At 44.1% G+C, this 14,769-nt stretch overlaps 1 protein-coding gene across 2 annotated transcripts in view; it reads right to left on the reverse strand.

Annotated features, from left to right (window-relative positions):
- Nucleotides 1-14,733, reverse strand: part of LOC121033595 (ubiquitin-conjugating enzyme E2 E1) — an 81,282-nt gene extending 66,549 nt beyond the window's left edge. The window contains exons 1-3 of one of the 2 annotated variants that reach the window (XM_040480062.1): nt 14,565-14,729; nt 13,245-13,429; nt 9,092-9,142 (exon numbers count right to left, since the gene is read on the reverse strand). In XM_040480062.1, the coding sequence (XP_040335996.1) occupies nt 9,092-9,142; nt 13,245-13,396 (203 nt within the window). In that variant the 5' untranslated portion in view covers nt 13,397-13,429; nt 14,565-14,729. Of the gene's footprint in view, nt 1-9,091; nt 9,143-13,244; nt 13,430-14,564 lie in introns of both variants that reach the window. The other variant, XM_040480063.1, reaches the window with a different exon arrangement.
- Between the last annotated feature and the right edge of the window lie 36 nt (nt 14,734-14,769).

Here is a 14,769-nt window from a genome sequence, read left to right on the forward strand (position 1 = left end):
CACCTTGCCTTCCACAGGTTTATCATCTATGCAGTGCAGCACAGCACAGACTCTACAAAGTAATCCATAATCACTTGCATGTATGTTACAAGAAAAAAAACCACGAGCATACAGCAATTCCTGGATTACAATTTTCAAGCAAAGAGCTTTGATGAGCTTCTCAGCCCATAGAATAGGAAGTTTCCCAGAGGATTAGAGCCATATTCTGACACTAGTTACTAGGTCTTTTGTTTCACTTTACAGCATGGCTGCATTAAGAGAGGCTGAATAAGAATGGGCTTATTATGAAACCCTGTTTCACTCCACTGATGATGGGGAATGTGTCAGATGTCTCAGGCGGGTGCCAGCATCTCTAACGTAACTATCTGGAATTGGAATAGCTTTAGGATTTGGGGGAACATCACTAGGAAGTCCAATTTACTTAGCACCCCTAAACCCACGCTCACTTGTTGGCAAACACTAATCTTATCAAGTCAAAACATGGTAATCGAAGGTACTGGTATTTTCTTTATACGTCTTCTCAATCTAGCCCACAGCACTGATCCTGTCTTTTGTAGAACACAGTGGTCCAGAGCTCCTCCGTGACTCCAAGAAGGTGAAAATTGCCAAAACTGCTCGAGTGCCAACTCAGAAAGACTGCCAGCAACAGACAGCTGTAAAATGTGACAGCAATTTCCACAGCTCTTTCCATTATTTTCTGAAGAGGGTAATGAAGACATTCCATTAAGCCTTCAGACTCAAATTAGGTTTTTGTGTCGGTGTTTTAATTTAACAAATGTGTACTGTTTATCTACTCTTTCTTGGACAAGGTAGGGATGACAAAGACAGAATTCCTGCTCTCAAGGAACTTAAAGTCTATCCAGAAAGAACCAAAGAACACTGGGGACAGACGTTGCTTCTTTCTGTTCTATCCAAGTAGCTGGAGTGTTATTCAAGGATGAAAAAATGCTTCCAATCCTCTAGAAACTGTCACTCTATCATAAAGTTCCAGGCTTCCGACCTTTCTAAATATATGCTTTCCACTTATGATCTCAGTTCTATATTCTATCACCTTCTCTACAATCATGTTTTAAAAACATTACAGTATCTCCCTCCTTGCCATTTTCATTTTTTTTTCCTACTTCTTCTTCTCAGCCTAGAGAGCATACTCTTAACTCTACACTTTAAGGGCTAATGAAAAAATTTCCTTGACCTCCCCTAGAGCTTGCAGCTCACTTCCTACATTGCTTCTTTTTTCTCCAGGTCCTTGTTATTTCCCCTCATCCTTCCTTTGTAGACATCCCACACGGCACAATTCTCAATTCTCTTCCCCTTGGCCATCAGGCATACTGCAACCATCATCCAAACTTTCAAATCTAACGTGTACTCCCCCAAAGCCAGTTCCAGCCTCAGCATCCCTGCCAGCCCACCTCAGGTTCAATGCATGTACCCTAAACACATGGATGTGTCATGATGCCTGCAGCACGCTTCCAAAAGGTTCTGCAAAATAAATATTTAGACATTTTTAAAAGAGAGACAAAGCAAATGTGGTGAAATTTTAACAGCTGATGGCTTAGATGGGTGTTCCTATATTATTCTTTCAGCTTTTCTATAAGCTTTGAAATTCTGTAAACTAAAAAAGTTGGGGGAAAAACATATAAGATCAGAATCAAAGAGAAAAATCATGCTTCCTGCCTTTTAAGAAGTTTATAATCCATTTGTCTAATCTAATCTAATCTTAGACCAGGTAGATGTGAGAGTTCAAAGACCAATTAATAATAAACTTAAATATATGATCAAATTGCAAATATTTACTGAGCCTACTAAGTGGCAGCAATACACTGAGCATTGTATTCGGTCAACGAGACAAATATTTAAACCTTGGAAGGAGGATCTATCTAATCCCTCTGTTTTCTCAAACTAGTTCATCTTCAGCCTTACTGATTTCTGTTAATGGCACCACAATTTCCCCCAATGCCCAGAGAAGCTCTGACTCCTTTCAAGTCCTGCATCTCTAAAATCAGTGACGGAGTTCTCCGGATCCTACTGCTTTGCATCTCTCTTTCCTCTCCACTTCGATGCTGCTGCCTGCCTCCCTGCTAACCTGGTCTCCCTCCTGGACTACTGCAGCTCTCCCAAGTCTTTCGGTTCCCACCCAACTCCACTCAATCCTTGCTTTGTGTCTTTCCAGACACTCAGCTCTAACTGGATTATACTTCCAGCTCAAGAGTTTCAAAGATTCTCCAGGAACTGTATAATGATATTCAAAGCCTCAGCCTGACACTGAGGAACATAAACTTTATCTCTTACTGCTGCTTATTCTCCCACTCTTTCCTCTCTAGTCGTAGGTTTCACTACTGCCCAACGGCGCCCTCTTGGCCTTTCCTCTGCTACAGATGCCTCTTACTCTTCTACCCCACTTCTCATTTCCTCCATGAAGCTTTCCCAGATCTCAAAGTGCTGGAGACACTACTTCTCACACCCAGGTCAAAGCAATCTCTCGCTGCTCTGAACCTTCATAACACATACTGTGCATTTACTACTTCCCAAATAATATTCATGTTTCCAAGTACTATCCAAAATCTGTACATGCATTTCTTACCACCTTTACTAGACAAGGAACTCCTTGAAGGCAGCTTTCATGTGTAACAGGGACTCAAGGTAAGTGACAAGTATTTAATACTAGTACCTTTCACAAGAATCCCTAAGAAGTGAAAAGTGCCTTGTAAGCTATAAGCATTTTTAACACTCAAGATACATTTTAACACTGGTACAGGGGCTTTCCTAACTCTTTTGTGGTAAAATGTGTAAATTTTGCCATCTTAGGGGTGCCTGGCTGGCTCAGTTGGTTAAGCATCCAACTTCAGCCCAGGTAATGATCTCACAGTTTGTGAGTTTGAGTCCACACTGGGCTCTCTGCCATCAGCCCAGAACCTGCTTCAGACCCTCTATCTCCCTCTCTCTGCCGCTCTTCTGCTTGCTCTCTCTCTCTCCCCCTCTCAAAAATAAACACTTTAAAAAACTATGCCATTTTAACCATTTTTAAGGGTAAGACTCGAGGCCATTAATTATATTCACAATGTGGTACAATCATCACCACTATTTCCAAAATTTTCATCACCCCAAAAAGAAATTCTATACCAATTAAGAAATAATTCCTCATTTTCCCCTTCCCCCACACCAGCCCTGGAAACCTCTCATCTTCTGTCTCTATGAAGTTATCTATTCTAGGTATTTTATGTAACTGCAATCACAGTATTTGTCCTTTTGTGTCTGGCTTATTTTATTTAGTGTAACATTTTCAAGGTTCATTCATACTGTAGCACATAGCAGAACTGCATTCTCTTTTATGGCTGAATAATATTCCATTGTAAATGCCCCATTCTGTTTATGTATTCATCTATTGATGGATACTTGGGTTGTTTCCCCTTTGAGGCTATTATGAACAGCTATAAACACTGACTGACAAGAATCTGCGTGACTCCCTGTTTTCAATCCTGTTTCAATCAGGTATATACCTAGGAGTGTAACTGCTGGGTCATATGATAACTCTGGTTAGCTTTCTGAGGAACAACAGCAGTATAGTTTTACAATCCAGGCACAGGGTCTTTTGGTAAACACAACAGCCACAAAAGTTCCTACTCCCTTAGTAAGCAATTCACTTCTGGATAGACTTCCTTCCTTCCTACCTTCTCAAGGCCCCAGCTAATGATCTTAATTTCCAGGAACCTGACCCTGGTTCAGAGGCTATTTTGATTGTCTTGACACTCCAGTCTCCTGGTTCTCACTATCTTTCAATACTGCCTTTATGCACTTAAAGGCAAGCACACTTAACTGGTAACTCTCCAAATGAAAATTTGTTCAGATGCTGGTCACATTTAGCTTTAATGCATTTAGTAACACCAAATGAATGAAAGATACATAAAAAGAGTTTTTTCAGGTGAGATACAGGATTTTGTAAAGGATGACTTCTGCTGAAACCATTTCTTACACCCAAACAACCATTTAAAGCATGCTGAACTTGGACAAGATGTAGAGGCCTTGACTATTGCAAGGAAAAGATCTCTTCATTCCAAGGTTAGCAGCCTGGGATTTCTAAATTGACATCTCATTATTACCACCAAATCCAGATTTTGTAAAACCAGAGAAATACCACAATATTCAGTAAATTCTCTGAAACTATCCAGAAGGATACACACAAAGTGCAAGCTAGCTTGGAGTACGGAGCATCTCTGTGCAAAGGGGTAGCATCAGAACAGATCATGAGGGGAATTTTTCACGTTTTACTACACAACTTCTACATCTCAACTTTTCAAAAACATTCACTCTTATGTTCTTGTATAATGGCTTAAAACTGTACTTAAAATGCAAGCAATAAAAGGCAATGTTAGTAAAGAGAAAAATATGAGCTATTAAAAGGAACTAAATGGGCAACTCTAACAATACATACAGAAAACTCTAATCTCATTTGAACTTTACAATACTAGGAGTTAGGCAAGTCAGATGGTCGGCCGTTTTAGTAAATGAGAAAAAAGTTTAAAAAAATGTTAACCTCTTCCAACAACTGCATTGTTTTTTACATGCTCTTCACTTTAGCTTTAAAATTATCTTTTTTTTTTTAATTTTTTTTTTTCCCAACGTTCTTATTTATTTTTGGGACAGAGAGAGACGGAGCATGAACGGGGGAGGGGCAGAGAGAGAGGGAGACACAGAATCCGAAACAGGCTCCAGGCTCTGAGCCATCCGCCCAGAGCCCGACGCGGGGCTCGAACTCACGGACCGCGAGATCGTGACCTGGCTGAAGTCGGACGCTTAACCGACTGCGCCACCCAGGCACCCCTAAAATTATCTTTTAAAAGGTAAGGTTTAGCTGTAAAACTTCAAAATCAACTGAATCTGGGGGCCCCTAAGTGGCTCAGCCAGTTAAGCATCAGACTTTGGCTCAGGTCATGATCTCACCTTTCCAGAGTTCGAGCCCCTCGATGGGCCCCGCCCTGTACTAACAGCCCAGAGCCTGGAGCCTGCTTCAGGTTCTGTGCCTCCCTCTCTCTCTCTCTCTCTCTCTCTCTCTGCCCCTCTCCCTCCCTCTTTCCCTCTCTCAAAAATAAACATTAAAAAAAATTAAAAAATAAAATAAAATCAACTGTATCTGATTACATAGTTCTCTCAAAAATAAAAAGTATCTACTTAGTTGGGCTTACATATTTAAGAAACACAAAAATAATCATCAAAATGCAATAAAGTTATATAAAACAAAAACCTATTTTTTAATTCTTCACCATGCTTGAAATGCTTAATGACTTCTTGAAGACATTTTATCTTAACATACTGGCTCTAAAACAATCTGAATTTTTAAGTTTCAAGTCGCTGTATGAATAATTTACTCAAAACACCAGTATTTTCTTAAAATAAAATCCGAAGTTTAAAGGACTTGGACAAAATTTCATTTATTATATGTAACCATACTGTTTACAGACATTAATGTCTACAGATTATATAGCTGTAACTAGTCAATTCAGCAAAGCTTGAGCCCTAGGCTATGAACAGCAGGTGCAAAACTGACTCTAGTGGCCCAGAGTTCACCAGCTATCTGAAAGGCATAATTTCATTTAAAACTCAAAAAAATAAAAGGCATAATTTTACAATCCAAAATAGGGCATGCTTTAAGAAATCATTACAGTACTTAAGACAGTATTTTTTCCTAAACAAACAGACAAACTGCAGGGAAAAAAAATCCAACCAAATGCACAATACATGAGTTCGGAGACCATTACTTCATCTGTATATATAAAAATAACCAAATAGTTCAGAACTACGAAAGAATTTGATTTATACAGCAACATAGAGAAATTTTAAAATATTCAGTTAAAATACTTCTCACCTGGACACTGAATATAATCTGCAGTGTTCTAAAAAAAAATCTACTCGACACAATATACAACATTGAGGATTTAACTTTATGTGCTCACACATTACAACATATTTAGCAATTGCATTTCACACAAGTTTAAGTTCAGTAACTTTAAAGTTTGCCAAGTAAAGTGCTAAAAATTACTGGAATGCAAGCAGTGCACCTTCAAGGGAAGCAATTCTTCCACTGATCTCAATACACAGTTGATTATTGCAGAGATTACTTTCCGCCACTGCTATATTTTAATAAATACGGTTTAAATTTAAAACCACAGGCTGAATACTGACTGAAGAAAGGGAGTCCTATAAAGGATTAATATACAAGATACATCAATTGAGGAGCGCCTGGGTGGCTCGGTCAGTTAAGCATCTGGTTAAGATCTGATTCTTGATTTCGGCTCAGATCACGATCTCACAGTTTGTGAGTTCCAGCCCCGCATCAGGCTCTGCTGTCAGCACAAAGCCTGCTTCGGAGCCTCCGCCCCTCTGTCTTCTCTGCCCCTCACTCACACATTAATTGAAAGTCAATTGTTTAACTCACTCAAAATATAATTTATAGTTGATGAAACCACAATTTCAGAAGAACCAAGCTATTGAGCTCTCACGCTGAGAGTAATTATTGGAAAAATTTATTAAAAATAAACACATGGGGCGCCTGGGTGGCGCAGTCGGTTAAGCGTCCGACTTCAGCCAGGTCAGATCTCGCGGTCCGCGAGTTCGAGCCCCGCGTCGGGCTCTGGGCTGATGGCTCAGAGCCTGGAGCCGCTTTCCGATTCTGTGTCTCCCTCTCTCTCTCTGCCCCTCCCCCGTTCATGCTCTGTCTCTCTCTGTCCCAAAAATAAATAAATGTTGGAAAAAAAATAAAAAAATAAAAAAATAAACACATGCATTCAAGGTCATTTAATTCACGTATTTTTAACTTCAAAAAGTATCCCCAAACTAAATTATCATTTTCCATCTCAAATAATGTACATTAAAATATTAAATACTTCAATCCCATAAGGTACCAACACAAAAACAAAACCAAATTTATTTCAAGTAGCTGAATATTGAGACTACTGTGTAACATTTAGTCACTAACTCTAGTAAGCCAAGACAAAGGAAAAACTGTAATTCATATAACAGAAGCAGCCACTCTAAAAAAGTTTTTCAGGAAATAAAGCCACCTTTATTCTTAAAAGTCAACATAATATACATTCTCTCACAAATTAAAGTTGTTTTCTATGAAATTCAGCAAATTTTTTTTCATAAAACAGTCCTCCAGTTTGGTGCTTCACCATAGTACCCGCAACACTCACAGGTTTCACCCTAAAGGGGTAATTAGGATGGATTTCTAAGGATAAAAGTTCTACATGTTCAGCAGCACAAATCACACAGGAACTCAGCTAAAATGGTGTGAAACTAAAGTATATCTATCTTATGTTTTAGAAGTTATTAATCCCACGAAAACCCTCAAATTGCTTACAAAGCCATTATGTTTGTCTGTTTTTTTAAAACAATTTTAATCTTTATTTTTGAGAGAGAGACAGACAGGCCACTAGCAGGGGAGGAACAGAAAGAGAGGGACACACAGAATCCGAAACAGTCTCCAGGCTCCAAGCTGTCAGCACAGAGCCCGACACGACTCTCGAACCCACGAACCGTGAGATCACGACCTGGGTCTCAGCTTAACCGACTAAGCCACCCAGGCGCCCCAGAAATCCATTATGTTTTGATAAATGCTATTAGTTTTGAAATCATGCTTTAAAAACCTTGTAATTTCATCAGCTAAAGTCGTCTGAACTCACAAGAAACACACACACTTGGAAGAGACATGATACCAAACAGGAGCAGTAACCACAACAGCACACATCTACCATGGGGAATGCCCAAGGATTCGACACAACCAACCAAAGGGAATTTTAGGCTTCAATCTGAACAATGGTTCCACTAAGATAAAAAGATGTCACAGCCCTAACCCTTACCCATTTCTCCACTTTCTCAACAGTGTGAAAAAATTCTTAAAAGCCGTGAGAGAAAGTGTTAAGAATAATTAAGTAGTTCAGTTACAAACAGTTTAAGAGTCACGACTGTCTTTACTAACAGGACAAAATTTTACCAAATATCCCACACCTGACCAACATTAAGAACATATACAACCAAAATGCCAATATTAAAGTTTCCATTAACCATACATTAGAAAGTTCAGCATTAATAAGCAAAATATTCCATTTAGTTTTTCAACTTGAATATCTCCACATACTTCTTTTAAACTGTGTGTGGCCACTGAATATTTTCTTGTTGGTAACTTCTTCTACTTCTACCTTTAAGTTGAGAACACTACTGAAATGTCACATCCTATTCCAGTACTAATCCTGAGAGCTGAGAATTAGATTGTTATACTTAATTTTTTAAACTATGGGAGTAATAGAATTGAATTAATCCCCCTTAAATACATGACTCTACTACAACATATAATAAGTCCTTCCTCAAGTCACTGTTGATTTAATAAAATTCAAGTCTTCCACCTTGCCTCAACAGTATCACAACGGCTATTCTAAATAACATGAAGTGACTAACAAGGCTCTGAAAAGCTGATATCAAATTGTTTTGAAACTGAAACACACATATGTATACAGTCTGAAGCAATTTTGAGAAAAAACACCCCTACCAAAGAGTTAAATCTATCAAATTTTGAAAAATACCTTTTTAATCAAAGCCGCAAATTATTTCCTGGCCTGCCAAAGTCCAACACAAAATTTGTATGTACAATGAAATAAGTTTGAGGATCCACTGTGAGATTTAACTCTATGCTATATTAGCTTAATAGAGAGCTTGAATAACAGATTGCGACAGCAAAGCAATTTTCTAAAACAAAATGTACCTGAGTATCTAAAAAGGTTTTACATCATCCTTAATGACATATCCAAAATCCACCATTAGGCAAATGTACATCTTTAAATTCATTTTAGTTATGTTTTATATATGTAAAAGCGTTCACGCCAGATAAATCCATTACTTCTCTTCAGCATAGCACTGAAACTGTCAGAGACTCATCAAAACATTACTCTCAGGTTAATCAATTTCAGCGGTTACTTGATGGTAGCACCAAAATAAGCATTAACCAAAAAATAAAAGCAGACATTTTTAATAACAAAAAGAAAACTCCCATGATAAAGATTAGAAGAATTTTAAAAAGAAAAAAATGTGAAAGGAAGCTCACCTGCAGTTAGGTGGAGGGTCTAAAGTGATGTCTGCCAGTTCCTTCTGAATCCTGGAGTCAGGGAAGTGAGAGAGAAACACAAGAAACATGAAGGCGTTGGTAGCCTCCCACCGGTAATGCACAGGTCTGGCAGATAACTGGGTTGTGTTCTAACTGCCTGCCATGATAACTGGGTTCTACTGAGGGAGGAGGAAAGTACACATCAAAAGCTTCAGGTCCGTAGTTTAGAAAAAACTTTTTTCCCACCGCAGTGAGCTGGCGGTCCGGGGTCTCTTGTGATCATCTAAAATGTTTCGGTTCCAGTCTTGCCTCGCACACTAAAGCAGTTATTTTTCTCGGGGTTTTCCATTTAGGAAATAATTGTAAAGCTTCTCACTCGCCGACTCGTTTTCTAAGTTGCATTAGAATGTGCCGGGACACATTCACTTCTGCGCTGCACGTCTTCTCCCCTGGACCGACAAACGCAAGCCGCCGCGCGGGTGGGAAGGGCTCGCCCCCGCCCGCCCGTCTCCCCCCACCCCCCCTCCCCGGTCTCTGCCCGGGTCACCCGGGCACCTCGAGCGCCCTCCGGCCCGCCCTGGCAGGGCGCCCCCGCCAGGCCGCCCCGCGTTCTCAGTGACGAAGCCAACATGGCCGCTCCCCGCCGAGGCCCCTCGGGCCCTGAGTGACCTGCCCCGCGTCGCGGGGGTGCCGGCGCGGCGCAGGCCGTGCGCCACAAGGCCGCCCTCTCCGCTGGGCCGCCCCGGGCCGCCGCCCCCCCCCCCCCGGGCTTCCCGCCCCTAGTCCCCGCGCGCCCGACGACTCGGGCGGCGCACCCCAGCTCAGCGGGTGAAGTTGCGGGCCAGGGGTGGGGAGAGCCCGCGCCGGGGCTCTCCGCGACTCCCTGGCTCGCCTCCACCGCGTCCCGGGATCTCCAGCCCCGACGCCGCGCGCGCAGCCTAGGGCGCTAACACCCCCGCCGACCCCTCCAGCTAGGCCAGACACCAGCAGCCGGCCCGCACAGGTGCACTCGGCCTCTGTCCCGCACACCGCTCGCACTCTCGGCTCCCCCTTTCCGGACCTGCTTTTTCCCGGACATCCTCTAGTTTTCCTTAGGTCTGTCCCCTTCCTTCTCCATCCCACCACGGACACGGAACCCGGGACCCCTCCGCCCCCGCCCCCCCCTTCTATCTCCTCACCAACCCACGACTTCACAAAGAGCCCCATCCCCCACTCCTAGGCCGACGCCACCAGGCAGTTCACACCAAGCCCTGGCCTTTGTCTTCTGCTTACCTAGGTGCTTAGAGCATCAATTAATACGACAAAGTTTGAGGCCTTTAAGTGTCTTCCATCTACTAAATGGTGCCTTCTATTTTTATAACCTTTCTTGTTCCTATCACATAAAACCCTAAAGAGCTATGTTACAACTTAAGAATCACACGGAGGCAGCACAGTAATAAAAAACTAAACACACATTCTAAAGGCGATCAGAAATCACAATGAATAACTTTTCTCTTTCCAAAGGTTTTCTGAGCTGGCTACATGCAATGGAGAATAGGTTTTAGAAGGTAGTGTTTTTTCCAAGTGTGAGTAAAGAAATTAAGGGTGGTGATTGGGGAAGTTCTTTAAACCTTCCTATTGGAGGACATTTCCTGTCCCCTACAAATCTGGTCAGTTTTAGGAAGCTGTTTGCTCAGTGTCTTTAGGGACATCTACTTATCTGCGTCCTGCTAAGTTCTTTTGCTACCAATAAGCATTTCAGTTCTGAGACCTTCCCAAACACCCCTACTGTTTGACTCGTTGTATGTTAGACTAAAACTTTGAAATTCCAGTTTCCTGATTCTTTATCTGTGTCTATTGAAATGACTGTATGTTAAGACCTAGGTATATAGGCAAAAATAACCTCCACCTGAGCACAACTTGTATAAAAATACCTACTGACCTCACTTCTCCTTGTCAATACCAACTCTACCATAAAATATTTACTGAATAGTTAATTCTTTAATACCTAAAAAGCATAATACCAACAGCTTTACCAATTCACCCCCGCAACAAACATTTGCACCATTTCCAGAATTACTGGCACAAGATCTGTGAAGTAACTCATATATATGTTCCACAGAATAATTCTTGTCCAGACCACTCTCAGTGGGGGCATTTCCTCTACCTGTGGACTAGAAACGAAACCACTTTCCATCAAATATGTAGTTAAGTAACTTTACGTCTGCCAATTCAGGCTTCTTTTTTATTCTCTCCTGCTATAGTGCCCCTTCCAAGTCCACGGGCAACACTCACCTTCCAAGTCAATGTATTTCACAGAGCAGCTTCTACAAGGTCCTACTAACATTAATTTCCCCCTTATTTTTTCCTGAATACACTGTTCCTCTCCATTTTTTGCCTCTACTATTAATCTTAGCTCTGCTTTAACACTCCCTCAGCAAGATGTCCAGGGAGCTAAAATTGATGTTAACTTTACAGGTAAAATAACCCTTTGTAGCTTTTCACCTTTTTTTTTTTTTAACACCTACTATCTCTTTCCCAGGCAATTCCAAAAAACTTAACTTACTTAGAATAAATGGACAAGTTGTGTCTAATGAAAAATACACCTCAGTAATTTGCTGACACAAAGGAGGCTATTTTTTATTTGACACCTGTGCTTTTACCCCCAAATATATTCATGTGTGCCGGGGATATCCTGGTGCACAAAAAATACTAATGACCTAAAGCAAATATCCTGCCTTAGGTCAGGTCAAAAGCTGCTCCAGCATGGATGAGGGAGCACAGCTACTGCAGATGGGGGTGGAAAGGGGTAGGAAGTTGGGGAGATTAAGGAAAGCCCCATCTAAAGTGGGCAGGGTAGATGACAGGTTCTGGGAGAACCAGCACGGGCTCATCAGTGAGGGCCAGTTAGGACTCCTGGGAAGCTGACCTGCACTCAAACCACCACTCTGAAAATAAGAACAATCTTGCTAAGGCAATTTTGCCATTTAACCCTAGACCTCTACACTATTTAAGCTAAAATCACTCTTTCACCCTCCCCCCCCCCCATGATTAGGTCACCAAAGCACTTCACCAACTTTTCAGATTTCTGGGAGAAAGAACAAACTTTCAAACTCTGAGTTCCACAGGCTCACTACTCAGTGGAGAGATCTAAAGACTCATATTCCATTTTATTTTACATTCCTTTAAGAAAGATACCCCTATTTAACCCACCATTTGTATTCCTTACTATCTTTCTGGTTTGCCACTTTAAAGTTTAATGACTGTCCACCTGAGAGCAGCAGGATTTATGAAAGGGCACACGGGTTCCCAGGAATATGCTATAGATTATTTTAAGGGTCATGGGGATCAGAGAATATTATTGAAGGATGCTCAAGGTAAAAAAGTAGCTTCTTCTAGAGACATAAGAGGAAAAGAGTAAAGAAGAGTCACTGGTTGGCTTCAGCTTGGAAAAAGAACCAAAGATTTTTACAGCATAAGAGAGGAAATAGCATGGAAAAAAATGAGTCTCCCTAAAATCTGGCAAATTGGAAGTTTTAGAAGAGAAAAAAAAAAATCCCCCAAATAACCTAGAATACCCATTTTATATTATTTATTGCCTCAACTCTCCCAATCAGAAGAACCTCTTTAAATTCCATCTGAAAACATCTGTCTCCACCTATTAAATTTTTTACTCCATTAATAGGAATTATTTATTCCTTATGCAGTTTGTGAAGAAAGCTCTACTCAAAAAAAGACCATACGTGCAACAGGTGAGGAGACAAGATGGTAATAGAATTCATTTTGATAGAATCGTCCGGGCAGGTATTAGTAATTAAGTAGGATGACAGCCTTGACAAGGGTCACAAGCTAGTGATTAACAGGACAAGTAATCTGAAATCAGATTTGGGGGTCACTAATAAAAGTAACAAGGATTCTTACAAACTTCAGCCAGAAATGGGAGAGGCAAGCCACAACAGCTGCACGTGGACAACGATTAAAAGAAAAAAAAAAAAAAAAAAAACAGAAGCAATAGAGTAAAATAATTAAAACTTCCAAGACCCTTTTTTCATTTTTAAGAACACACAAACCACGAGGAGCATTCAAGCGACCCCTCATTGGGAGACAGACCAATTGCAGCAAGAGGCAGTTCGGAAAATAGGAAGCCTAGGGGGATGGGGGTGGAGTACGGTACCTCTTGGCGCTGGTAGAGAGGAGTTTGGAGTTTTTGCTCATGCTGACTTTACTCTCCTTCTTCTTGGGGGTGTTTGTTTCTTTCTCGGTTTGCTGGTTAGAGGACGAAGATGAGGAGGAGCTGGTGCTGGCCCTCGAATCGTCATCCGACATAGCGAACCCCCCACCCCACCCCGCAAACAGCCCCTGCAAGGGGAGGGAAACAAAACAGAAACACACAAACCATGCAGTCAGTATAAATAAGGAAATCGGGTGCTGTCAGGAGGGCTTCGGCCAGGGGTGCACCCGGCTGCCCACCGCCCTCCACTCGTTTCTCAAAGTCTACAGGCCCATTAAGGCTTTTGCAAATCGGACGCGGCTTGTTTATTTTTGGCCCCAAGTGGGGGACGCGGTGGGAAAACGGTCCGGAGCAAGGCGAGCGGCCCCTCCCGCGCCCCCCGGGGCTCCCCTCGGGGCTGGGAGGGGAGATGCCGAGCAGCCGGAGGAGGGCAGGGCGGGGGCGCGGAGAGCCTCGGCGGGGCAAGGAGGGAAGGTCCCGGCGGTGTGCCGGCCTCGGGGCTGTTTCTGTCGGCTTTTCGGGGGTCGCGGAGGGCGGGTGGCCAAAGCGAGACAGCGGGGGCCAGGAGTGGAGTTCGGCGAGATCGGGAAGAGAGGAGGGGCGGAGAAGAGTAAGAGAGGAAGCCGAAACGGGGGGACGGAGGCGGGGAGCGGGTGCCCGGTGGGGGAAGGGAGAGGCCGGCGGGGGGGCAGGGACGACGAGGCCCGAGGCCCCCCGGCGCCGCGCCCCGACGCCTCTCCCCGAAGGCCGGTGTCTCGGCCGCCCGGCTCGGGCTGAGGGGCTGGGGCGGGGGTCCCGAGCACACGCCCGACTGCCCCCCCTGGGGGGGGGGGGGCGAGGGGGGGGGGGGGGGGGCTCGGCCTCCACAGCGGAGGAATAACAATGAGCCCTTCCGCCCCGGAGGGGTTAATCCCCGCGGGCCCCCGCCCCTGGAGAAAACGGGGCTCCCCCGCCTCCCCCTCCCCCGCTCCCGGCCCCCTCAGCGGCCAGTGGGGGGCTCCCAGGGCAGCGCTGACAGTTCGAGCCACAATGCCCCCCCCCACCCCCGACGCGGGCGGCCCCCGCACCCCACGCGGCCCGGGGTCCCTACCCATCCCCCGCGGGCGGGCCCCGGACCCCTGGGGCTCCTCGGCCCCTCTCCGCCCCCCCTCAGCCCCGTGCCCGGCGGTCCGGGCGGAGCGGGTCCGGGGAGGCGGCGAGGGGTGTCCCCGAGGCCCGGCGACGCGGCCGGGGGGCGGCGGGAGGCGGGGGGGATCCCCGTACCTCTCTTTGTGTCTGGCTCCTCCGTGCCGCCGCGGCGGCTGCTGCTGCGGCTGCGGCTGGGCCTGGCCACTCGTGTCTCTCTCTCGCTGGGAGAGAAGCGGAAGTGCAGCAACAGCAACTATTAAACAGGCAATGGCTTCCCCCAGCCACACACGCTCGCACACACTCCTCCTCCTCCTCCTTCTCCTCCTCCTCCTCCTCGCCC

The sequence above is a fragment of the Herpailurus yagouaroundi genome, unplaced genomic scaffold, assembly GCF_014898765.1.
Source record: "Herpailurus yagouaroundi ecotype Mexico unplaced genomic scaffold, PumYag 159, whole genome shotgun sequence".
NCBI lineage: Eukaryota > Metazoa > Chordata > Mammalia > Carnivora > Felidae > Herpailurus > Herpailurus yagouaroundi.